The 23,798-nt window shown below is 52.1% G+C and overlaps 1 protein-coding gene across 1 annotated transcript; it reads right to left on the bottom strand.

Moving 5' to 3' along the window:
* Positions 1–339: 339 nt before the first annotated feature.
* SLC41A1 (solute carrier family 41 member 1) lies at positions 340–17,939 on the bottom strand. Its single transcript, XM_068419360.1, has 11 exons — positions 17,859–17,939; positions 15,903–17,137; positions 10,232–10,339; positions 7,126–7,197; positions 6,710–6,854; positions 6,467–6,613; positions 5,528–5,675; positions 4,826–4,905; positions 3,881–4,015; positions 2,737–2,885; positions 340–2,341 (listed from the first exon to the last, which is right to left on the bottom strand). The coding sequence occupies exons 2-11, from the start codon at positions 16,278–16,280 to the stop codon at positions 2,156–2,158; spliced, it is 1,548 nt and encodes a 515-aa protein (XP_068275461.1). The 5' UTR covers positions 16,281–17,137; positions 17,859–17,939; the 3' UTR covers positions 340–2,155.
* Positions 17,940–23,798: the final 5,859 nt, after the last annotated feature.

Below are 23,798 nucleotides of genomic sequence, written 5' to 3'. Positions count from 1 at the left end.
CCCCCAAAAATGGGCAGAACCCCCTTGTCCCACATACCTTAATCAACAGGCGCTCGCAGAGCCAGGGCACGGCTTCTGCACACAGCGAGGGCCGAGAACAAACCCGCCAGGGTCCTGCTGGGAGCCCCCAGGGATCCAACCAAGGGCCTGGCCGAAGGCAGCCTGGTGATCTGTCATCGATACTCATCACAGTTTGCTTCGTGCACAGCAATTTATTTTCTTAATTCTCATTCCCTGGTATCTCGAAAGGGTTTCAGTGTAAGCTAAAATAAGCTGCAAAATGCGAGAGACCTTTAACCAAGCAGAGAGGCGTATGAAGGAGAGACACCACAGTCCACATAAATAAATGTCATCTTTATTTAACCAAATATAATTTATCAGTTAAGTTGACATCTGTCAATTCAGTTATAGGAGCTATAAATAATTAAGACAGTCTTTTTCCTTTAATAAAAAGAGTAAACCAGTTTTTTTTCATTTGCAGTCAGCTGTAGAGTAGGCATGCATTTGAGTGCAACTGGTGGGAAAAGTTTTTGACCATCACTATTCTTCAGTTTTAAATTAGACTCTTCCCTGACCTGTTCCCCGCACACACCTTAGACCTTACAGACCTCATATAAACGTACAGACACCACCAGCCCAGCAGCGTGACAGCTCCCGGTCACCTCCGGGTCTCTTCATTTTACAGGAGACCACGAATGGGAGATTCTTCCCCTGGAGGATCTTTTCTTAGGGAACTAAATAGTGATGTGACACCTAAAAGACCAGGAGAGTTTCTCATATACATATATATATATATATAAAAAAAAGCTTAAGTGTTAATGGAAGGAAGTCTCATATCTATTTCTCAACATCAGGCAGAGAAATGAGGTGAGCAGCAGAGAATACTCCAGAAGTCCCTGGGCTGAGGCATCGGTACAGCAGGGTGTGAGGGCTGGTTTGCTGTGGGGTTTTTTTCTGAACAGAGCTTTGGCCAAACAAGATCTGTGAGAAGTCACATCACTAGGGTGGAGAGGACAAGGTTCAGAGCTCCTGCCACAAAGGACACGTTGCAAGGATGGGGAAGGGGAAAGCAAGCCTGACGGTACACTAGCAAGGTAGAAAGGGGAAAGTCATCTCCAAAATCTATCCCCTGCTCTTCTGAGGGTCTGGTTGGCTTCTTCCCAGCTGCAAAGGGCCCATGAGCAGCACTCAGCAACTGAAGGAAAGTCTTAACACACAAAATAGGATCTGTTTTTCCATCCACCCCTCCAGAAAAGTCAACTGAACTGAGCAGGCTGCCATGAAAACAGCGCTGTGCCCACCCCAGGATGAAGGAGAGGCCTGCACCCAGCGCCCAGGGCTCCAGCAGACGGGAGGAGGGCGGATGGGGAGAGCCCACGACCTCCTCAGACACAGCACAGAGCGTATCCCTTTGCACGCAGCAGCAGCTGAACTCAGCTCACAGCGAGAGGCAGAACAAGGAGCCTGCAGTTTGAGATGCTGCTGGATGGTTGGCAAAAGGGAGCCTAAATCTGTCAGCAGAGACCAGCCTGCTCACAGCTCTGCAGTCCTCAAACACTCACTTTCCTTGTGGGCACACAGGAATGGGTGTTCCAGACCCTTCCTCGTCATCTTCGCTAATCCCTCTACCAGAGGCTCGCGTGCTTTGGGTGCTAGGAGGGGATCCGGAGAGCGAACACGAGGGAGGAGGGCGACAGAGGCAGAGAAGACAGGAGATACCCCATGCCCTGATCCATGAGGTTGCACTTTGCTAGAAGGTGCCTGTTCAGTAAAATAAATCTGAACCTCACCTCCAGTATTTAAAACGCTTATGAAGCGAAAAAAGCAGCCCTTCACCTCTAGTGAGTGGGACAGGGTGGGCTCCCTGCGTGATCTGACTGATCAGTATCTTCACTGTAACCTTAGTTCAGACATAATTACTATGAAATTGCACTTGGTGATTGTCTCGTTACACATTTTTTGTCCTTCCTAAAACTAGATCTATTTTCTGTACAAACTTGGCTTGAAATATAAACCACATAAAATTCCCATTGAAAATAATGAGAATCCAGTATCAAAGATGAAGTCTCAAGAGAGACAGGGTGGGGGGGAGGAGGCAAAGGAGAGCAAGGGTGAAGGAAGGGAAACAAACAACAAAATGAAAGGAGGAGGAGAGCTAGTCTCCCACATCGGAGTCCCGGTCACCAATGAGCCAGAGGACATGAAAGCTGAGAGCGAGGAGACCTGTTCCAATCAGGTCCCCCAGGGCTGTCAAGTATGGGATGGAGAAGTTGTCAGGATCGAGGTCCCTGCCCCACATCCAGTGCACCATCCAGTCAGCAATGTACAGAAGAATGAGAACCTGGGAGGCAGGAAGAAAAGAGCCACATCAGCCACAAGTCCTGACCTCTGTGACCAACGCACACGAGGTAAACACTTCTGCTATCAGAAGGACTTAAAAGAGACAAAAGACAAATTCAAAACTTGCCAAGAATGGCAGGAAGGAAAAATTGTGTGTACAGGTTTCAACAAAGAAGGATTTAATCCGTTTGATACCAGCTCATTTGACAAATACAGTGTATTTGGCACACTCCTCCCCAGCACATAAATCTTTTACCTGGGGATAGGGAATATCGCTGTGCCTTCAGCAGTGTACCTACGACTTGACTGACTGAACAGGTCCCCGTGCAGATGACGTGGCAGCGTCCCCTCATTCCAGCCGGAGGGGTTACAGCCCTCGGGAGGGCTCCAGCTTACCTGGAGAAGCGCAGCTGTCATGTAGAAGACTATGAAAATCAGGGTGAGCGTAGTGTGTCCACCTTGCATGGAGCTGATGGTGTACAGGAACACCAAGTGTCCAGGCACCACCAGCAGAAAGAGCACACGAGCAGAGCGGGAATTCACATCTGTGAGGAAATAAAGATGGAATTCAGGCTTAAGATAGGCTTGAACACAGAGGAGCTCTGCAGCCTCCCTGGGCTCCAGCGGACAAGGCAGCACAAGCATGGCCAAATCAGAAGCAGGGACCAGCACACTGGACCCTCGTCCCTGCACTGCAGGTTTAGGCTGGAAGGCAGCGCCCTGAACGATGACCCAACTGTCAGGATGCCCAAAGACTCTCTACACCACACTTGGTAGGAGAGTTTAATTCTGTCCTCGGAGCAAAAGCTGTTCTCATACCTCAGCTGCCCAAAGGCCTCATGTCCCACCTCCGACAGTGCTCAGTACAGAGCTGTCAAGAATTTACCATAAACACTGAATTTCCTCGGAGCTCTGCCTGTACCTTGTCTGGTGACATTTCCCAACAGATCACCACCACACTGGAGACCTCTCGCCCCTCCTTGCTCTTCAGGGACAGCCTTGGCCCAGAAGGCCAGGACCCAGGCTGCAGGCTATCAAGCCTCTCTAGGAAGTTTGGAGAGTAATAATCTGTGCAGCACCAAAACAGAGTCTGGGCTGTGCTCTGCCACTCCACAGAGCTGTTAGGAAGCCTTTGTAAGTGAAAACTTTCTGTAACTGCAGCTCTATAAACCCAGCAGAGATGCAACGCTCGAGCAGCCTTGAGGCAGGTTTCAGTATCCTGGACACATGTGGAAAAGATTTAGAGGGTGGAGGATTTACAGTATGAGACAGTCGGGGCATGGGACTTCTGCACCGTGTTTTCCTCACCCAGCAGAGCTACGTTCTCTTGCACAGCAGTTTTGCTAAAGGTCTGACCATCTCTAGAGGGCAGGGCAGGGCAGGAGAGCAGCCACATCCCTGAGCTGACAGCTGCTCCGAGCAGACCTCAGCCAGCATTTCATGTGACAACGCTCCAGTGACTGTCACAGACAAGTTCAGCCAGCACCGCAGCGACTGCTGCTGGCAGGACTCAATATATTTCAACACCCGACGTGGATACCTGAGCTGAAGAACGTGCTGCAAGGGCTGGGGCACTTGCGAGGGGCTGTTTCGGAGCTCTCTCCAGGCATCCCACTCATGTGCAGGTAAGTGGAGATGCGGCTAGCCTGCACTGCCACCAGGTTGCCACCCACACCTGCAGATAAGGAGAGAGCATGAAGATGATGTCTCAAACACTTTTAAAGAGCTATTTTCAACAGCCAGCAGACCTGGAATTGCCAGGTGCTGGAATCATGTAGGACAGTCTAGTTTTGACCCGAATTCCACTTTTGCAGGGTGTAAAGAGCTGAGACAAAGCACACTGTCCTGTGGCTTCTCCTTAGTAAAATCGACGGGATTCTATTACTGCAGCTTTGATTAGAAGAAATACACGAAACAAAATAAGGACGAGTCAGCCACCAAAAGAGACCCAGGAAGTTTACAACTATTATTTTGTGCACGAGGCATAATGAAACTGTGAAACCCACCAGCACAAGATGCACTGGCTGAGAATTAACTCTGTTTATTGCAAAAAGTGATAACCAAAGGAGTTTGCCTGGTTCATCAGGTGGAAAGGTGGCCAAAGCTTTATACCAGAATCAATTAGATTTCCTGATTCTGAGCTGCAAATCCAAATCTTTATGTCACCAGGTGCCACAAGGCACCTATCTTGGAAGATGGGGATCTTCCACCAGCCAGGAGGAATCAGGAAATGAAGACAGATTTTCTTGGGCCCCTGGAAGTTGTGTCTTTTAGGCAAAAGCCTCCCAGGGCAGTGACCCTCTGGTGATAGGCTGGCACCAGAGGGAGCCACGCTGCAGTAAAGCCTGGGTCTAACCACCATGTCTCACCCACAATCAAAAGGGAATTAATCTCCTTAATCTGCCTGAAATAAGGCACACGGGACAATTGCACTGTCTGCCAAGAGCCTCCAGGGGCTGCAACACCAGAGTGGGAAGGAACTCACCATTAATAACCGGTGTGAAGACAGCCATGCCAGCAAAGTTTGGATCTGAGACCGTTCTGTCCAAAATTAAACCCCCAACACTGCAGAGGGAAGATTGAAGAGGTCAGTGCTGGAAGCTCATTAGGAAATACTCACTCAAAGCACTGAGGCTTCTCTCTGCTGCAGTGTGTGCACCCAAGGGTGATATATACACCTATTAACATGCACCTATGGCTGCAGTTGTTGCATGTGATTTTAAGCTTCAATATTTGATAAGAGAAGACAGTTTTAGCAGGATCTTTTCTCATTGCTTCCAACAAACATCAGACCAAATCCCCTAACCTACAGTTTACTGCAATGCAACAATCAAAAGCAGTCCTGCCCTTCAGAGGGCAGAGAGGGCTCTTGTGGGGAGGGCTGCTAAACGGGATCTGTGTTTACTCCGTGGCCATGCCAGGGTCTCCCTGTGCAGCAGCTGGGACGTTGCTAAGGCCCTGGATCCCAGCAGTCAGGTGCTTAATTGCTCCTGTGTCTTGGGACCTAGAACCCCACGTCTTTGTCTTGAAAACAAAAAATAATCTCCTGACAGGCCGGACTGTGGAAGCAGAAGAGGTTTGGTTCCCTCTTGTTCCAGAATCTACCAAGGGCAAGAGGCTGGAAGGGCCGGGGGAAAGGGTGCATTGTCTGTGTTTGGGGGAGAGGAACTGCTCTGTGCCCTCCTACCTGCTAATGGCCATTGCGATAATGACTGGCTCCCAGCCCGAGTACAGCACCTCCCGCGTCGCTGCGTTCTTCTTGGCAATGATGATCCAGATGGGCAGCAGAGCGATGAAGAAGGCGCATACCAAAGGGTTCACGTAGGCTTTGCTCTCTGAGGGGGAAATAAGCAGAGACAACAGATCAAGGACACATCCCAGTGAGGTGGGGTGCTGCTTCAGCTGAGCTCAAGCTTGCACACAGACCGCTGTCACCCCTGGAGTCAGAAACTCCAGGAGGAGAAACTCTTACTCCCTGGAGTCAGTAAGGGCAGACAAACTAAGGCTGAGCAAGCCTCAACTCTGCAGGACACCGTATTTCCTTCTCCTGGTGTACTCTCCGAGGCTTTATCAACAGATCCAAGTGAGATATCTTCAATTTCAACTGCTCAATCCCACTTCCCACTCCTCGATAAGACCTCGCAGTGCAGCTTCACCTCTGGCTGAACCTGGCTGAGTCACATCCCCTGCACCCCAGCCGCCGGGAAGGAAGGTGGAGGCGAGGGAGGAGGAAGTCTAGAGTCTACAGCTGCAGCTCTGCCCTGAGGACCCCCAGCTGGTGCTGACAGTACAAAAGATGAAATCCAAAGCTGCCTTCTCCCACTGCTTGAGCCACAATCAAGGCCCTGGCACTTGGAAGGAGACGATCTCTCCCTTACCACTTTACCTGGTAAGAAGGAAGCATGCAGATCACTGCCAAGATTGTGTGCAGCTATAAGGCAGTAAGAAGGTCCATTTCCTCCCCTTATCAGTCCTGACTAAGTCTCACTAACTGAGGTGGCTTCCAGGCCAGGCATCCTATACAGCCCGAGAACAGGAAGGGTAAAAGAAGAGGGTGAAATGAGAGGGAGACACGGCAGCACATGGAAGGACCAGGGAGAGACAAAGGCCTTTTGTTGCTCCTCACCCAGCTCTTTGTACAAGCCCCAGCTGATTCCTGAAAGCAGAGCCAGGGTGATGAGATCCCCCAGGCTGGCAGCAATTGGGGTGGCGACGTTATCAGGATTGATCCCCATCTTCCTGGATCCAATGATGACCCCGATCATAATCATGCCTACAGCCGAAAAGAGGAGGAAAACAGGATGAGGCCAAGGAGAGCTCATCGTTTTCGGAAGAGCTGCACAGAGGGTGTGCAGGGTCTGTCTCTCACCCAGAACAAGGGAAGCAATGAAGGCAGTAGCCACACTGCTGGCACAAAGCAGGACAGCATGGTCAATGCTGAAGTGCCCATCTGGGATCCATCCGAATATCACTGCTGCGATCGAGGCCAGGAAGCCAACCACAGTAGCCTGAACCTGAAAATAAAAACTAGTCAGTCACCAAGAGGACTGGAGAGCAAAATGATCCCAGGGTGAGAGAAGAGGGGAACACCACCCAGGGTACCACCATTTCAGGTGCATTAGGATCTAGCAGGGAAACATCAAGTCTCAAACTGTTAAGGCAAGCTGGCTGTGGGACAAGAAGCTGCCACTACCAAAACCCAGGCATTTAAACCTGACGCTTGTCACAGTTGGCTCACACCAACTACCAATATTCCCACTTCCTTCTCCTTTCTCATTTTCTTACCTGTATCAGAGCCATGTTCCCTGTTATCATCCTCCAGAGCTCTTTGGGTGTATCCATTTGGCCAATATTAGCCTGCAAGAGGACATCGCAACAGCATTAAAGACCTCAGTAAAGACTGACAGCATTTTGCATTTGCTACCAGACAAATTCCTGCCTTCCAGCTATGCAAGTTTGTGCCGGGAGCAGGAGAGAATAATGACCTCAAAACCTCAGCTCTTAAGGGAGAACAATTCAGTAGAAAAGGTGTGCAGTAACACCCCAGCCTGGGACATGCTGCTCTGGGACAGTCACTTGGGCTGTACACCCTGGGTAACTACTGCGCCTCTCCCAACAGTTACTCTGGCTTTGTACTCCACAACACCAAAGCTGCTCCCGTTTGCAGCTGCAGCACCTTCTCCTCCCCAGCTGCAGGAATGGGCTGACACTCTCCCACGGGGCAGGAGTGGAGCCAGCCCCACTACAGAGGGGGTTTTGAAGGGAGTGTAAAGGGGAATCGACGTCAATAGAACGTCTGATGAAAACCTTGCAATAGCAACAAGATATACTTTGTCCCCATGCAGTCACGCACTGCTGCTTATTTACTCATTGAATTCACTCCACTGGTGATCAAGCCAAGCCTGGCTCAGGCCCAGCTGGGTCACGCTGCCCCTCAGGTCAGCCAGCCAGGGGGAAACAGGGGTGCACGGACTCTCAGGTCAGCTCTCCGTGTGCCCCAGCTCCGATACAGTCCAAGGCCAGGGTAGGGTCACGTGGGCAGAGGAAGCTGGCAGAAAGAACTCCTGTTTCAGTTAAAGCTGAGTAAACAAGGCTAATGCCACGTGGAGACCTACTGAGGAGCGGGAAGCAGCCATGGCACACGGGTCATCTGGCACCGCTACAGCCGCAGGAGATGCTAATCAGACTAACCAGAAGAGACGGAAAGTTGCTTTAATTCCCTGACGTACGATCCAAAATAACCCAGCAGAACCACTGCAGGTTGCTGGTTACAGCAGAGCAGGAGGGTTCTGCCTTTCCCTACTCCTTCTAGGAAAGAAAGGACAGGCAGAGGGTACAAGCTTATAGGCAATCTTGTACCATCAGAAGCTGACGAACACGGAGAGGAAACAAGTTTGTGTCAAGGTTTAAAGCTGGGCTGGCTATTAAATGCATGACAGATGCCCTCTATTAACCTTTTCCTTACCCAGAAGGGGGAATGAAAAGAGAAAAGGGAGAGAGGCTTATGGGTTGGAAAATTAAAACAGCTTTAATAAAACAGTATCAATGAAAAAAGTATACTAATATTAATGGAAATAATTAGATGTATGAGCGCATCCAGCACAGGAATTTGAGCTCCATATGAAGCTTGACCTTCAAATTCCAGCCACATGGCAATTAGGTTGGGATTAATGTGACCTAGCTGTACTCACTGGCAACAGGATTTTAATCTTTTAACTAATGGGAGAGTTTTGCTTCTTAATTCTGGAAGGGATTTCTGAGGTGCCTTAATGCAGCACTAATTAGAAACCCAGAGCCTGAGAAACCACTCCAGGCTGCTTTCCTGCGGAGAGAGCACGAGACCCGCTCCGTGAAGCCCTGCTCGGAAGGGAGCTCCCTCCGCACGCCTGCACGTGGGTCCCCCAAGCTGAGGGGAGAACAGGGCAAGGGAAAAAAGGAAAGCCCGAGCGATTCTCCTATCCCACCACGCAGAGATACAAGGAGGCAGAGTGCAAGGCTAAGGGGTTCATGTAGAGGCAGCACAGCCTTCCTTCCTGCCAGGGCAAAGGAAAGCAGAGGACAAAGGCTGGGTCTGGGCCCGTGAGGCTAACACCACCCCACAGCTGTCAGCCCAGGGCAGGAGGCACCAGGAGACCAAGGCGGTGGCAAGGGCAGCAGCCGCTCGGGTGCTCTCTGTGCCAGTTTCCTCGTGACCCTGCTGCAGCCACCAGAGCAGAGAGGGGGAAGTTTTGCATTCCTGGGGCTTTCTGCACAGTCTCGTTTCTCTGCCAAGCCCCAGCGTTGCTCCATGCCAGCCCCATAAGGGAAGAGGACGGAGAAAACGGAGGCCGCAGAAGTCCTGCCTGTGTCCCAGGAGAGCCAAGCGCTCACCCCAATAAGCCCATGCTCAGAACATGCAGGAGGGAGAACAGCCTGTGTCCAGGACAGCAAGGATCCTGTCATGATCCAAACAATAGGGAGTGAATAAAACAAAGGGGTTTGTTTCCCAGAACGAAGGGGCAAACAAAGCTCAGCCTGCGACACGAGCTGCAGCGCTCGGCCTCTGCCCCCACGAGCCCTGGCACCAGGGCACAGCTGGGCCAGGGGCAGTGCAAAGCCTCCCAGCCTCCCCAGAGAGGGGACCAGCCCCGAGGCGAAGCAGCCACAGCCCAGCTTGGGCCAGTCACTTGCTGTCATGCTCAAACAGAAGATGCTTTGCAGAAGGAAGGAGTATTATTGACCCTGTCAGGAGAGAAGTCAGTCTCTCTCCAGCGCTGCTCAGCTACAGAGACAGACTGCTGTGTTGTAGAAATGTTTAAACACAAAGCAATTCATTTACAGCTGGACTAACGCAATATTCTGAGGAGTTAACAGAGCCTGCCCCCATCTCTCACAGGGAGCTCACTGTTTCAGAGGAATCGGACCGAATTCAAGCACGAGAAATGCCCAGCCATGCCTCTCCATCACTTCTCAATCCACCTGCTAGCTCCCACTGCAGGGTCCCCTCCGCTTTAGCCTTTGCTGTACAGTTCTCTCCAGGTTCTCTCATCTCCCAGCCCTTCTGCACCTGGCTGGGTTTAGCCTGCTCTGATGACGTGCCTGCCCCCAGCTTCCTCACGAAGAAAACTGGCTCCAAGCACTCCAGGCATTACACTGCCGACGCCAGCTCACGCACTGTGCCTCCATGACGAGCAAGTGAACTGTCAGCAAAGCTTAAGGACAATTAAGCCTTCAAATCTGATTAGTCCAGTGGGACGAAGACACCTTTTCAGCACGCTGAACTCCAGGCTCTGGTTTCTGTGGTCACTGACTGAGAGATTTTTGTCCGCCCAGCCACCATGCACGCAAGTGCCTTCCCCCCCCTTCCCCCCCCAGGTATCCCGCTCCTTCTCTTGACTCCCTGGATACTCACAGCTGTTGACAGGCGAGATGCCAGAGTCATCTCCAGGTTCCCCTTCAGGCCCAGCAATGCAGGTACTAAGATAAACACCTCAGTCACGTATTTGAAGACGTCCCAATGCTGCAAAATTAAAACAAAAAAAGACCATTAAAAATAATCACGGCTGTTAGAAACCTTTGCTTTGGACTGAGTGTCACTTACTCATCCGCCTTCGCACCCCGGCACTGCCTGCGCGTGGCCCTGAGCAGACAACCCCGTTCCCCTCCTGGTGCCACCCTTGGAATTTTGCAGCGATTTGACTGTTTTTGACCTCCGTGTAGTAGTGACCACATGTTCCTGCTGCGCTTAAAAACCGGATCTCAGCCTGCAACTTTCAGTTAAAAATCCCCCAAAGATTAACCACTGGCAAAATGTTTACGCATACAGAGGCCAAAAGAGGGAAAGATGAAGAGACTTTGCCCAATACTTGCAGTTTTTGGCAGAATCGAGCACTGAAGTTTGGTCAGTCTCTGCTGAGGCCATTCCCTACATGTGTACCTTACAGATACGTTTTAGAGCAAGGCACTGCTGCTCCCTGATCCTGCCAGCTCCAAAAGCAGCCCACCGCGGTCTCCGTTCCCTCCTCCTCACCAACGAGATATATGTCCTCACCTGGCACCTCCATTACTCAAGTATTTACTAACCACTCTGGCTCTACAGTCAAGTCAGCTCCCTTGGGCACGAGGCAGAAGAGGCAGCCGTGGTTATTTAGGAAAAAACGAAGAGTAATTGCAGGGTAAGCAGTCTTAAAGGAGAGCAGCTGGCTTCCTTGGAAACACAAAACCACCCCCAAAAAAACCTCACAACCGCATTTAAAAAAACCCTGCAAGCTACACAAACCTCATTGCCTGATTCTTCATTTTCATGAATGTTTTGCAAGAAGGCCCTACGTCCAAAATAGCTCCCACTCCCCACCCTGCCTGACCGCCACACTCCTCAAAGGACACCGAGCACAGCTGAACCGCGCTCTCAGCAGCTGGCTGCTGTGCTGAACACGGTACCAGCCACGGCCCTCGCAGCTTTCTCCCTGCCAACGGTCCCTGCACGGGGCTCCTGCCCTCGCAGCGCTCCCCTTGGCAGCGCCAGCCCATCAGGTTAACGAGCCAACAGCACAAGGAACGCTATCGGCCAGCTCCTTACAGCAAATACAAGTCACTACCTGCATGACTAACACCTTCCTGTGGGGAAGGACTTCAGGTATTTTTGTGTGTTTTTCCATCCTTCGTGCTGCTGCCTTCACCGCTGAGCCAACAAATCCCAGTGTCCTGCCAGGTCCTTTGCAACACCACATTCAAGCTGCACTCAAAAAACCATTTGAGAGAAAACTGTGATCGCAGGAGGCAGGTAAGTGCTTGAGATGGATGAACTGGGACCATTTTTCCTCAAAGGGAAAAACTGTTTTCCAGTCAATAAAAATCCCCTTAACGTTTCTGACAGCTTGGTAAGACAAGCTAACCACGCTCTGCAGCTCGCAGGTGCACGGACAAAGGCTGCTCAGCTATTCCAGGCACAGCCCTCTGTGCTCGAGGACAAGGCTCTGGGGGATACCCGCTCTCCAGACTCTCCTCCTGCAATGAACAGTCCTCTCCCAGCCGCAGCGATGGGCAGTGCCTAACGAAACCACCGTGGTCCCTGCAGCCCCCGTTCCAACCACCCCCCCCACAGCTAACCTGAGCTCCTCACTTGGGAGACCCTTCCACCGCAGCCCGAGGCACCCTGAAAGGGTACGGCCCTGCACGACTCCCCGAGCAGGGGGACACTGTTCAGTGCTCGCTGCTGAGCGGGGCAGGAGGGAGAATCAGTCTGAAATACTTCACTGGACACAGCGGCACATCAGGCTGTGCTTCCTTTAAGGTCACATCTAGGACCAGGCGAGCTCGGCTATCCACAGTCTATTTTTAGGCAGGCATTATGATTATTGTGCTGCGTGTTGTACCAGTGAATCCCTTGCTACGACTTCCCTTGGCAGTATCTAGAAGTCCATCAGCAAACAACACGCTCCCACTTCCCAGCAGGACGAGCTGGGTGTCACCAGAGTCACTTCACGAAAGGAACAGCGTCACCAGTCAGACCGCAGGCTGGAAGTGCCCTGCAAACGTTTCCTGGCTCTTTCTGCCTCCAGAGATCACAGAGGCAGGATCAGGCAATAACAAGCACAAGTCTGCAGCCCGCCCTCACCTTGTCCCAGCCCTGGCTTTGTACATTAACCTTTAAAGGAGGCTGCACTGGAAGCCGGTGCCAGAAGCTGCTGTAACTGGAGCCTGCTAAAGCAGCTCCCTGGGCAAGACAGGGGTGTTCCTGGAGAAAGGAATAAAAGCCATCTTTGGGGAAGGAAAACAGGGAGATTTCTGCAGACATCAGCAGCTTGCTCACTGCAAAGAGCAGGACCCATGGGCTCCTGCCAACTTTAATATAAGATGTTATACAACACTGGTCTACGGGCATTTAGTACGTCCCGAAGGCCTCCCTGGCTCCTGCGGAGAAGAAAGCTCCCTGCAGAGCCGTGTGCCCACGATGTGGCTCCAAGGGGAGAACCAGAGCCAGGCTGTTCGGGGAAGACAAAAAAAGGAAAGAGAAGAGGAAATAAGAATTTAAGTTCAAGACATCGAGCTGTTAAACTCCCGTTCCCCCCTTTAAACAGCCCCTCTGAGAAGCACAGGAATAAGCTGTTTCCAGGGGCGAGGAGGGAGGCTGGCACAGCACACGAGATCCTCCAGGACCATCCAGTCTGCTCCATGCCAAGGAGAACCCGCTGCCCCGGGGAGCGAGGGGGCTCCCGGCCGGCTTTCGGCAGAGCTGCGGAGAGAATTACAGGGAGAGGCACCTCACCTCCAGCGCCTCTGCGGAGGGGGAGCACAGAGACTACAAGCAAATCTAGGTTTAACTTATTTTCTACTAAGCCTGTGGTCGCTTTGAACACAAATCCACCCACGTACCAGAGCCACCAGACCTCGGTCTGTCCCGTGCAGCACTGGAGGGGCGAGATTGGTCCCTGGCCTGCCAGAGGTTCTGGAAGGAACACCAAAGCCCGGGGGGTGGTTTGCAGTTCCCTGCAGGCTCGCTGCCTTTCAGAGCTCTGCACCTGCAGGTATTTCCAGGGTAACAGCTGCTTCTCACTCTCTGTCATTTTTAGTCACCGCGTGCGAAGTTGAGGCTTACGAGAGTCATGAGTAACAGCGTGGTTTCGCTCCGATGACAGCAGGATGGTGATTCACGCCAGCTCAGAGGGGAGGGATGCGCTGCGGGTTGGAGCTCTGAGTGCCTTGGTGCTCCTCCCAGCGCTCTCCCTCCAAAGGGCCACGGAACACGAGAGCTACGGCTCCGGGGCTGGCACTGGCCGCTGGCCCCGGCCAAGACCCGCCCCAGAGGGATCTAACACCAGAGGTGGTCAAAAGGGGAAAGGAGCAGACTCCCTCCTCCCTACGGAATACTGTCCATCCCATCCAAGGAATCTCCAGGGAGCAGACAAGCCTGGGAAACAACAATCGGGGCTCTGCTGGGAGAGGGGACTGTGCCAAGTCCTGTACTGCACACAGAAAAGCACCTGGTGTGCTCACATGTCACCTGGCCCACAGGTCTCTCCAGTCCCAAAGGGAGCAGAGGCCAATTTTTCTCCTGAGAGGCAAATTCATAGGGACATATTAATGGGACAGCATGGCCAAAGGCCAGGGCTGCTTGTTTTCACAGTGGGGAGACCAATTACAGCCGGCTAATTAGTCCGTTTATCCAAAACAGAGGAAACAGAGTGTATGGAGCCCTCCATCCATCACAAACCACGGCTGCATCCAAAGCAATGGGGCACCAGTCCGCCCCAGTGCCCCAGCTACCCACTCCACATGCTGCCCCCCTTTCATCCAAGGCTCTGAGTCTCTGGAAGCCAGTTACCAAGATCAGCTCCCCAGACTGCAGGCAAGCGAGCCGAGCCCGCACGCTTCCCATCCCCCTTCCCACCCTATGGCATTTAGATGCCTCATTTAATCCCAAGGCTAAAGGGAGTTAGAGGAGTTGGCAGGACAAGCTGCACAGCCACATGCTGAGCTGCTGGGGGACAGAGGAATTATGAAGCTTTATTTCTAATGGCCACAAAAAAAAAAAAAGGCAGAACACAGCAGTGTGCCGCAGTATCCCAGCCCTGCCCTGCTCCTCCCCGGCCGGGAGGGCTGCTCCTTCTCCAGGAAGGACTTTAGGTTGGGTTCAAATCACCGGCTCTGGGCAATTGCAAGAGCCACGCACGAGTTTACAGGGACCTCGCAGAGGGAAACATGCTTGAAATGTCTGTCTTTTTAAGAAAATTATTCCGGTAAATCTCTCCCAGATTAATTTAGCCCAGCCGGCCTTTCCTGTTTGAGTCACTTCACAGCTCTCCCAACAGGCTGCATCCAGAGAAACCGTAAGGATGACCAGCGTGCAAAGGCATGCAGGGAAATAGCCACGAGGGGCAAGAAAGCGAGAGCAGTGTCTGCTTCACCACCCACAAATACAACAAAAAGCCTGACTTGCTCTCCTGGCACAGGTCGGGCGGCGAGGACTGTAACTGCCAGTAACCCAGACGAGTGACTGACACTCGAGCCTTCCTACGCCAGCTCTGCGAGGGCTTGTTTACCCCCAGCAAACACAGGAGCCTGAAGCAGAGCGTTTTTGGTTGACCACTGCTCCAAAATGGCTGCCTCCCCCTTCCAAAGAGCTTCACAAACCTACACTGCACGGATGATCGAGTTTCGTGCCAGGCATCAAGACAGCTCTGCGCGGCGTGTGTTTCAGAGCAAAGAAGAGGTTACGCAGCTGATCTGCTGCTGGAGACACACACGCCTGGAAAACCTGCACGAGGGACCGGCGCAGGAGCCACGGTCCATGAAGTCACATTTCCCACATAAAACCTAAGCAAGCCGCACGGCTGTTGGGCTCTACAGTGTCACCTGGCACAAGAGACCTAAGGAGATGTCATGTCTGAGATATCATGTCTGGTAACACATCAGTTTTCACCCAGAGGTAACAGCCAGCGCTCTGGCTGGCCTTTCCCAAGGATCACCTCCACACATCGCTCAGGAGGAACCACCCTGTGAGCCCAGTCGCCCCTGGCCACTTCAAGAGCATGACAAGGCGGCATAAGGGCCACTCAGCCAGCCTTTGGAGCGAGCCACCACGCAGTGTCCTGCACACGCTGCGACAGGCAAAACATTAACCTGGCTGGCACGAGCCCAGCGTGCTGGAACAACGCAGCAAACATCCAAAACGGAAAAGGGACACAGGACCCGCGGAACTAGGGAGTGGAGCTGGGATGCCTCCAGCCACCATCAGGGGAGCACTTTATTTCACACCATAATGCACAGAGAGGTCTCAGTTCCCAGGCAGGTCCTTTGGCTGTACGTGTGCCAGCTGCAATCTCCTCCTCTGAGCTGGTGCAGGGCAGCTGCGGAGCAGAGGTGCCTGCAGCCTCTCCTTCCCTCACTCCAGACATCACCAAGGTCTCCCCTTGTCTCCCCCTACCCCAACTGGCACGCCAGGGAACATGTCTCCTCCCTTCACACTTGCTATCTGCTGAACGAGCCTCGGCATCCGAGTCCCTCCTGGCTTGGGATCAAGCCATGGTCTACCGAGACAGGATTCAGAGCCCAGTGCCATGCCAGGGAAGTATCAGTCCTACCTGCACAATGTCCAGCACCATTCCAGCAGCAACTGTCCCAAAGCCTGCCAGGAGGAATGGAAACAGCACTTGCAGCCCGATGGAAAAGGAGGTCTCCTTGAGGGGTGAGGCTGGCTCAGGACCTCGGTCTGTGCCAGTGTCATCACTTTCATTGCTCTGGCTGCCATTTTCCAGCAGGGCATCTTCTTCTCGCACTCCTTTAGCATTGGCACGGGACTCCAACACCACCACTTCCACCCTGTTACCATCATGTCCCAGGAAATTTGAGGGCTCCACCACCTGCCCCCGGTCTGGACTGGTGAGACAGTCTACGGGCACAATGGGCAGCACAGCCCCATTGGCCTGGTGGGTCTCCTTCTTCTCTGGCTTGGAAGACATGCTGCAGAGAGGCTATCTGGACCCTTGCTTGGGGGGCCTACAGCCAGCAGCTATTCCAGAAGAGATCTTCTACCAGGAGCTTATACAAATGGCCTTCCCGGCATCTAGAGGCAACCTCTCCTATCCCTGCTCGTCCGCCTGTGAGTGCAGAGACTGCTCCTGCAGCAGAGATCCCCATCAAGCAAAGTCCAGGAACGGGTGACACCAACCACTGAGCCAGCAGGGAACACTGCAGGAACCAGGAACTACTGCAAACTCCCTCTAGTCCTCCTCCCCAGCGCTGTGCGGTACAGCAGTCACCAGGACAGGATCCAAGTTTGTCTTCTTTGATGTATGACACTTCAGCGCATCTTTCTCCAGGTCTTCTTCCAGCAGCACGACTGCTGTGATGGGGCACACAAGGCAGAGAGAAAAATGGATGAAGTAAAGACCACTGAATAACACAGAAGCTTGGAGGGATGAGGAAGCAGAGAGTAGATACAAGAGGCACCGGCTTTTCGAGATGACACAATCCAGAAAAGCTCTTCTGACTACCAGGGCTTTGTCACCTTCTCCAGTGGCACTGTCCCTCGGCAGAATTTGAGTCTGAAGGCTCCTGCGGGCTTTTGCTCTGTTTCAGCCCGTTTTGTGCTCTCTGCCAAAACAGCCAGCAACACCAGCAAGCTCCAAGTGTCACCGTCGTGCTCCTCTTCCAGAAGAATTTCTGACCTTACAGCACGAGGCAACAAGGCTTCTTATTTAAAGCAACAGCAAGTTCCCAGTTAAGGTTACTTACTGAGCTGAGCAGGCTGGAGGGTGGGAGCTGGCATTTGGACAGCCTTAGATTTAACATCACTCGCCAAAAACTCGTCTTTCACCTGAAATATAAGGAAGGAAAACAGACATTCTGTTGGGTCTCGTGGCAGTCGGCATAACAGCTCATTCATTCAGTGTTTTCCTCCAATGTATGCTGAGGGCTGTACCATTAGCTGGACCATCCCCTGGACCCTGCAGCTTCTCTCCCAGCCCCTCACGCCGTTCAGGGGGGCTGTGCCAGGGGATCTGCGGGGAACAGCAGCTGCCCGTGCCCCAGAAGCGAGCACCCAGGAGGGACCCCCAAGCCGCCGGCCGGGGGCACCCTGCCCGGAGGCCAAAGCCCCTCACGGAGCCACCGGGCACAACCGCGGGAGCCGGCGCTGCCTCCCGTGAGGCCGGCGCCGAGCCGGGGGAGGCCTGCGGACGGAGCGAGGCCCGGGCCCTGCCCGCTCCCCGGTGCCGCAGCGCTGGGGCTGCCGCAGCGCCCGCAGAGCCCCGTGCGCGGCGGAAGCGCTGCCGGGCGAGCGCGGGGGGAGCGGGCGGCCCGCGCTCCCGTAGCCCCGCAAGCCACCACCTCCCGAGCGCACCCGGCCGCGGCCCAGCCCCGCCGGCGGGGACAGCGGCCGCGGGGAAGCGCTGCCCCGAGCGGAGCGGGGCTGCCCCGAGCGGAGCGGAGCTTCCCCGGCCGCCGGACCGACCGCCCCCTCGCTGCGGCACGGGGCTGCCGCGGCCCCGGCCCCCCCCGGTGCCACCGCCCGCCCCCGGGCACCCCACGCTGCGCACCCGCTGCCCGCTCCGCTCTGCCCCGCCGCGCCGGACCCGCTGCGGGCTGCCCCGCGCTGCCCCGCGCCGCCCTGACATCACCGCCCGCCAATGGTGGCCCTGCCCAGCGCGCCGCGCCGCGCTCCCATTGGCCGAGAGCCAGTGGCGTCACGCCTGGCCCCGCCTCCCACTAGACCCCGCCCCTTCGCAGCGCGGGGGCGTGGCTGGGGGGTCACGTGCCGCACTCTATCATTTTAACTCTGTAACTCATTAATTACGCGCAGCTTCGGTGCGTTGTGTATCATTTTGGGAGCAAGGCCCAGGCGCACCAGCTCGGTACGAGCCGTACGCGCTGGCCTTCAGGCCTCCGTGCCAGGCTCAAGGGCTTCTCTGATGTGGTTCAGCAAAGCAAACCAGGAACATCGCCACGTTCTCGCTTTGCGTTTGCCAAACCGTCCCCCAACAAACACACACACCAAGCACTAACTCCTGCCACAGAGGTGGTGCCTCATTGCTCTGTAGAACCCTCTATTCCTGAATGAAACCAGCTCTTCTGATTCATGTTTTCCTTTCATTTCCTTTTTTTTTTCCTTTTTTGCATGAGTGGAACTTTTGACCAGTTGTTGTTTTTTCCTTCCTGCCTTTCCTTTCCTCCCAGGAAACAGTCAACAGCACGTTCGTACCCAGAGCGATTACGTGATCCCCAGCTCCATGCCTTGGAGACAGGTCTTGAGCCAATAACGGTCGCTGTGACACAAGCATGCGTGCGAGGGGAAGAGGGAGGGCGGCACAGGAACTGCATCCCCCCCAGACACACTGAGTCAAGTGTGACTGGGGCTGGTGACTTCATTTCTTAAAATAAGGAAACGAAGGTAGTGGTGGTCAATGGCAGCAAGAGATCCATTGTGATCGAGACCCCCTAAAGCTGTAGCCTGTGTTGCTTCATTTCTCTCTGCTCATGTTAAAAATCGAGCATGGGAAGCTTGCTTTCCTGAAATTCTTCTTGCTTTGGAAGAAAAGGGTGATCAGCACACTTGAAGCAGAGCAGGATATACAATATATAAGTAGCTCACATAAACCCACTTAGGTCTTCAAACTTTCTCAGGGCCAAAAACCTTCGCAAATGTGTCTCTTCTAAGCAAGCTGAATTTCTGGAGCAGGTGAGCAAAGGGCCGATCCCCCTGTGTTAAAGTAACTGGCATAGTGCACTGGGTTTAGTACCCATCTGCTGCTACAGAGTCTGCTTGAACTCAGCATTTGAAAGGGTGATGAGCATTTGCAGTCATTAAACTAATTGACAGGACTTCCTGCTGTGACACTGACAAAGAGACACCAGGGAAAACTTGAGACATACACGGACAATGTCTTAACTAAGGCGGTAGCACAGTTCCACGCTCAAGCTGGGAGTGGAGTTCCAAACCCTGCCTCCAACCCTAGCCTCCATCTTCCTTTGTCCAAATAAACCTGGTCTGCAAAGGCTCTCTTTCCATCTTCATCTTTCCTTCCTGGCTTGGAAAATCCATATCTCCCCCCAGAGCAACCACTCTTCCCTCACCCCCCTAAAAACAACGTGCACCAAAACGTGACCTTGTTGATGAAGAGTCCGGCCAGCTGCATGCTCAGGAAGTGGAAGCGCAGAGACAAAAGCCACCCGAGACAAGAAAACAGAAATAGATAAAATCCCCACCAGCGACGCTGACGCGCAGAGATCAGAAAGGCAGAGGATGAAAGGGCAGGAAATGGGTTGCCAATCGCCAAGTGGTTCAGCCAAAGTCACTCCAGACACCCACCTAACAGAGATTTGTCAGTGTCCTGTCAAACCCGTTGCTCCCTGTTCTATCTCCACTGCTGTCTGCCACATCTAAACACTGATCTGAATGGAGACCCAGCTGCCTTTGAGGGATTCGGAGGGAACCTAGTTCTTAATTTCTTGTAACCAGGAATGTCAACAGAAAAACTCAAAGACTGACCAGGTCATGGATAATGACTTAACCCCTACAGACGTCAGTCCAGAGTAAAAGCAGTTCATGAGGGCAGGCCACAATGTCAGCACCTGACCCTAATCTGGTCCTGATCTGGGAGGAGAAATGCAGACCACGGAAGTTCTGTTTTACCAGCCTGGAAGCAAACAAAACCATCACCACCACCATCCTTTTTCCAAAGGTCCAAATGACTACCGTTCCCAAATGTGTTCAGGTGTCACCCACGTGCCACGCCTGCTGCGACAAACAGAGGTCATCCTCAGTCAAGCACATCCCCAGGGCTTTTTGCCACGTGAGAGCATCTGGCAGAGAGGAGCTGAAAGGTCCTCGCTTCCTGCGCCCCACAGGCCAGCGGTTCCGGTGGCAGCAGCTGCTGACCCAGCGATAGCAGGGACACCTGTCACGGAGGGGCTGAGGACATGCCTCACATTTCTGCTTTGTTCTGGATATAAGCTGTGAATTCATTTATACTCAGAAATTAGGCTGAAGAAAGCACTTACAAGGCTGATCAGAGCAGAGACTGATACTAGAAGAAGTAACAATGAAAATAATCTCTTAACTCCCCCCATTTCCTACTCCATGACGACCCTCTGACTTCCCAAAGTCCCAAAGAAGACATTGGATTAACCTTTTCTGATGTCTGTGTACAACTAGGCAGTAGTGTAGTAACAACAGTTAAAAATCCAAGTGGACTTGGAAGGATAGAAGTGCTCCAGGGCAAATAATAATTACTCTTCCTGAGTACTTACACAGCTTGTCAGGTAGGCTGAACTCAGACCTATACTGAAGCTGGACTAAGATCAGTAGGTGAGCTAGTAAGTTTAAAAGTAGTTTAGATAAACACATGCCAGATGTAGTGGCTGCAGTACAGCCAAAATGGTCAGAATCTGGAAAAAAACATCCATGTTTTCTCCTATGGGCTGTCTGGAGGAGTTCATACCCCTTACTCTGGGCACTGGATCAATCTGTGAGGGTAATCCACTGCTGCCTTCCTCTAATCATCGTCACCATACAGAGAACATGAAAATAACCTGTTGTAGCTGTGGTAACTGGACTGAGAGCGTGTAGGGAGCCTCAGCACTGACACACAGTCAGCACAGTCGCTGAGCACAGGATTACTGCCATCAACTAGGAGCTTTTTTAGTTACTCGGTAGCTGAACTGCAGGCAGGCTCCTCCCTGCGGTTGCCTTTCTAGTGCAAGATCAGGCAGTGTTCAAGTGATCCGAGTATTTACAGGGGTACAATAAACCATACAATTGTGTTGGATTAAAAATATAAATTAAAAGATGTGTGAAAGGCCCGCTGGGATATGGTACATGACTTGCATGTTGCTTCTCATACCCCACTGCCCAGGCCGTGACCAACTCCTAGGTAAATCCATCCGTGACAAAGAGCATTTGCCCTTTGTCCCTTACCCCCTGCATCAACCACCCTTCCATGTGGTCATTTTCCTTCCTGCTGAGCACTGACTGCAGCTTCCTCTGGGGCCCACCATCACGGCTCTTAAATCAGCCAGTGATCTCTACTGAGTGAAGCGGGTCACTCCCTTCCCCACCACGCTGAGCTCTTTATCTCTGCCGCCCCTGCTGCCCTGGGAAGCCGGGGAACCAGAAAGCGGAGCCAAGCCCCCTGCACGGCAGCTCAGATGACATACAGCCTTCACTGTGCTGGTCAATTAAGGAAAATAATTCCCTGGGCAGCACTTCTGCGCCTCTAGGCCTTGCTACGGGCGCTGAGAGATGTTGGCATGCCACTACCAGTGCTGTACTAGAGACCTCACAGGTTGTGGCAGCACAGTTTCTTGAAAGGGTTATTGCAAGAGCCTGAATTTGGGGACTAAAATGACAAACTGCACGTGAAAGTTGCAGAGTGCTAGCAAGCTCTGCAGGGGAGCTGTGGATGAGGACTGAATGCATTGGCAAGAATCCGTGCAGGGTTCAACCTGGTAGCAGCAGGCAGTACTGAAGACCAGTAAAGGCCAGGATTAAGGGTCACAGGCTGAGCTACAGGTGAGGACTGCTTCTCTGTAATGGCAGAAGATGCTGCAGGCTATGACCAAGCAGCCTCCACGTTCCTCAGTGGATGTCTTGCTCTAGGGCACTGATAAGACTAGGGCTTGGTGGCATGGGCTGAGCTGTGGGGAAGCTTCCACAGCACCTGCTTGAGAAAATGGATCTTACCAGCTCCATGAAATACCAAACTGCAAAAGAGGAGCCAAGAATGCAAGTGTCAAACGCAAGGCTGGAGGAAACAACTTTGTAAACACCTTGTTCCTGTGTTCTCCTCCAGCTCTGTGCCTGAACTCTCCATGGTCACTCTGGGCTGAAAATAAACCAAGCCCTTTTAGAGGCCAGCAACAGAGCTTTCTTTAGAAAATGCAGGTGTGGAATGTGACCTCTTCTGCATCGTGTAGCAGGCCTGCATGACCCTAAATCAGCTGCTCTGCTAGCTAGCAGGCTGCTATGGCTGGACAACTACAGATGTGTTACTTTGAGCAACTGTTGTCAGAAGAATGGCAGCTTTGTAGACTTGGCTACAAAGAAGAGGAAAAAAAGGAAGTTGCTAATGGATATAACACAGGAACAGGTTAACATACTGGAATTGGACTAATGCAAACAGCACTCAAAAGCCTATTAGGTATGACACCAAGTTATGCGCCTTCAGAGCAGAAAATGAGGCTTTTCCTTCTCTGATGAATCAGAGGTAATTGCTCTGCACGCTCAAAGTACAGTGACTCATTACAAAAAAAAAAAAAAAAGAGTAGCTCAGAGCTATCACTCTGTTTTCATGATATACTTGGCATTGTCAAGTAACTACTCATACAATGCAAAGTTGTACACGATCTTAGCAGAAAAGGCCAGAGCATCATCCTTACACTATTATTTACATGATGACACCAAGATTTCAAATACCATTCTCTGAAAACATACCATGGGAGCAGTGAAATGGGGTGGAAAGAAAGCTGTTCTGCCAGGAGAGGTGTGCAGATATCAAATCATTGAGCAACCCTTCAGAATTGTGCCAGATAAGCATGGCAGCTAATGATAAAATAAGGAGACGTGAGAATACGAAGAAAAAAGCACAGATGATTACCAGAAGTGACTGGAAAAAATGGGCAGAGGTGGGGAACGTGCTTTTCCACAATTGGATCCTGCAAGATAGTCTGTTTCAAGCACTTCAGTTTACAGTAAAGCTCTGTTGAACATCGACTCAGTGCAGAGGCACTGCATGATTTCAGCACGAGCTGATGAGCAGCACTTAATGAGGCTCTGCAACAAGCTGCATTAGCGAAACCTCATGGCACACATTTGCATAATACCTGCGAAAACCAACCCTGCCTTCCCAGCGCTGTTTGCCCTTCACTCTTCCTTCAGCAGCAAAATGAATCTTCAGGTGAACATCCCCTAAAGAAACAATGCTCACCAACCACAGAGATGAGTGATTTTGGGCTAGGGACAAAACAATATTGGCCCCGTACTGCCATAGTCAAAGTGAAGGCTCTAGACTTAGTTGTCTTTATAGAGACTTGTCAGAGGAAAAAAAAAAAAACAAAACTTTCCTCCACCTCCCACTTGCAGGGATGTATTTTGCTCTGTGCTGTACCCTGACACATCACTTTTGCCGTGTCTGCAATGTGAGTTTGCAAGAGGGATGACACCTTCACAAATGAGCCATAGACATGTGGCTAAACAAATTAATGACATTAGAGCACACAGACAAAATGCAATAAATCATAAAAGCTGCAAGCTATTTACTACCTAATAATGCATAAACGGAGTTAGCTAATTTTGTATAGGAAGGGGAGCACCAGGGAGGGTGCAAAGATTAAAACAGGCTGGAAAATATGTGGATTTGTTTTGATGGAAACTTTGTCACTTGCTCTAGTGTAGAATCAAGTGTGGAAATGACTTCACTGCAATTATACAGTTACATAAAAAGACTAAATAATAAGCAGAAACAGAATCTGCATTCCTTGTT

This window comes from Nyctibius grandis, chromosome 27 (assembly GCF_013368605.1).
Source record: "Nyctibius grandis isolate bNycGra1 chromosome 27, bNycGra1.pri, whole genome shotgun sequence".
Lineage (NCBI taxonomy): Eukaryota > Metazoa > Chordata > Aves > Nyctibiiformes > Nyctibiidae > Nyctibius > Nyctibius grandis.
This window is presented reverse-complemented; position numbering and strand designations above follow the sequence as displayed.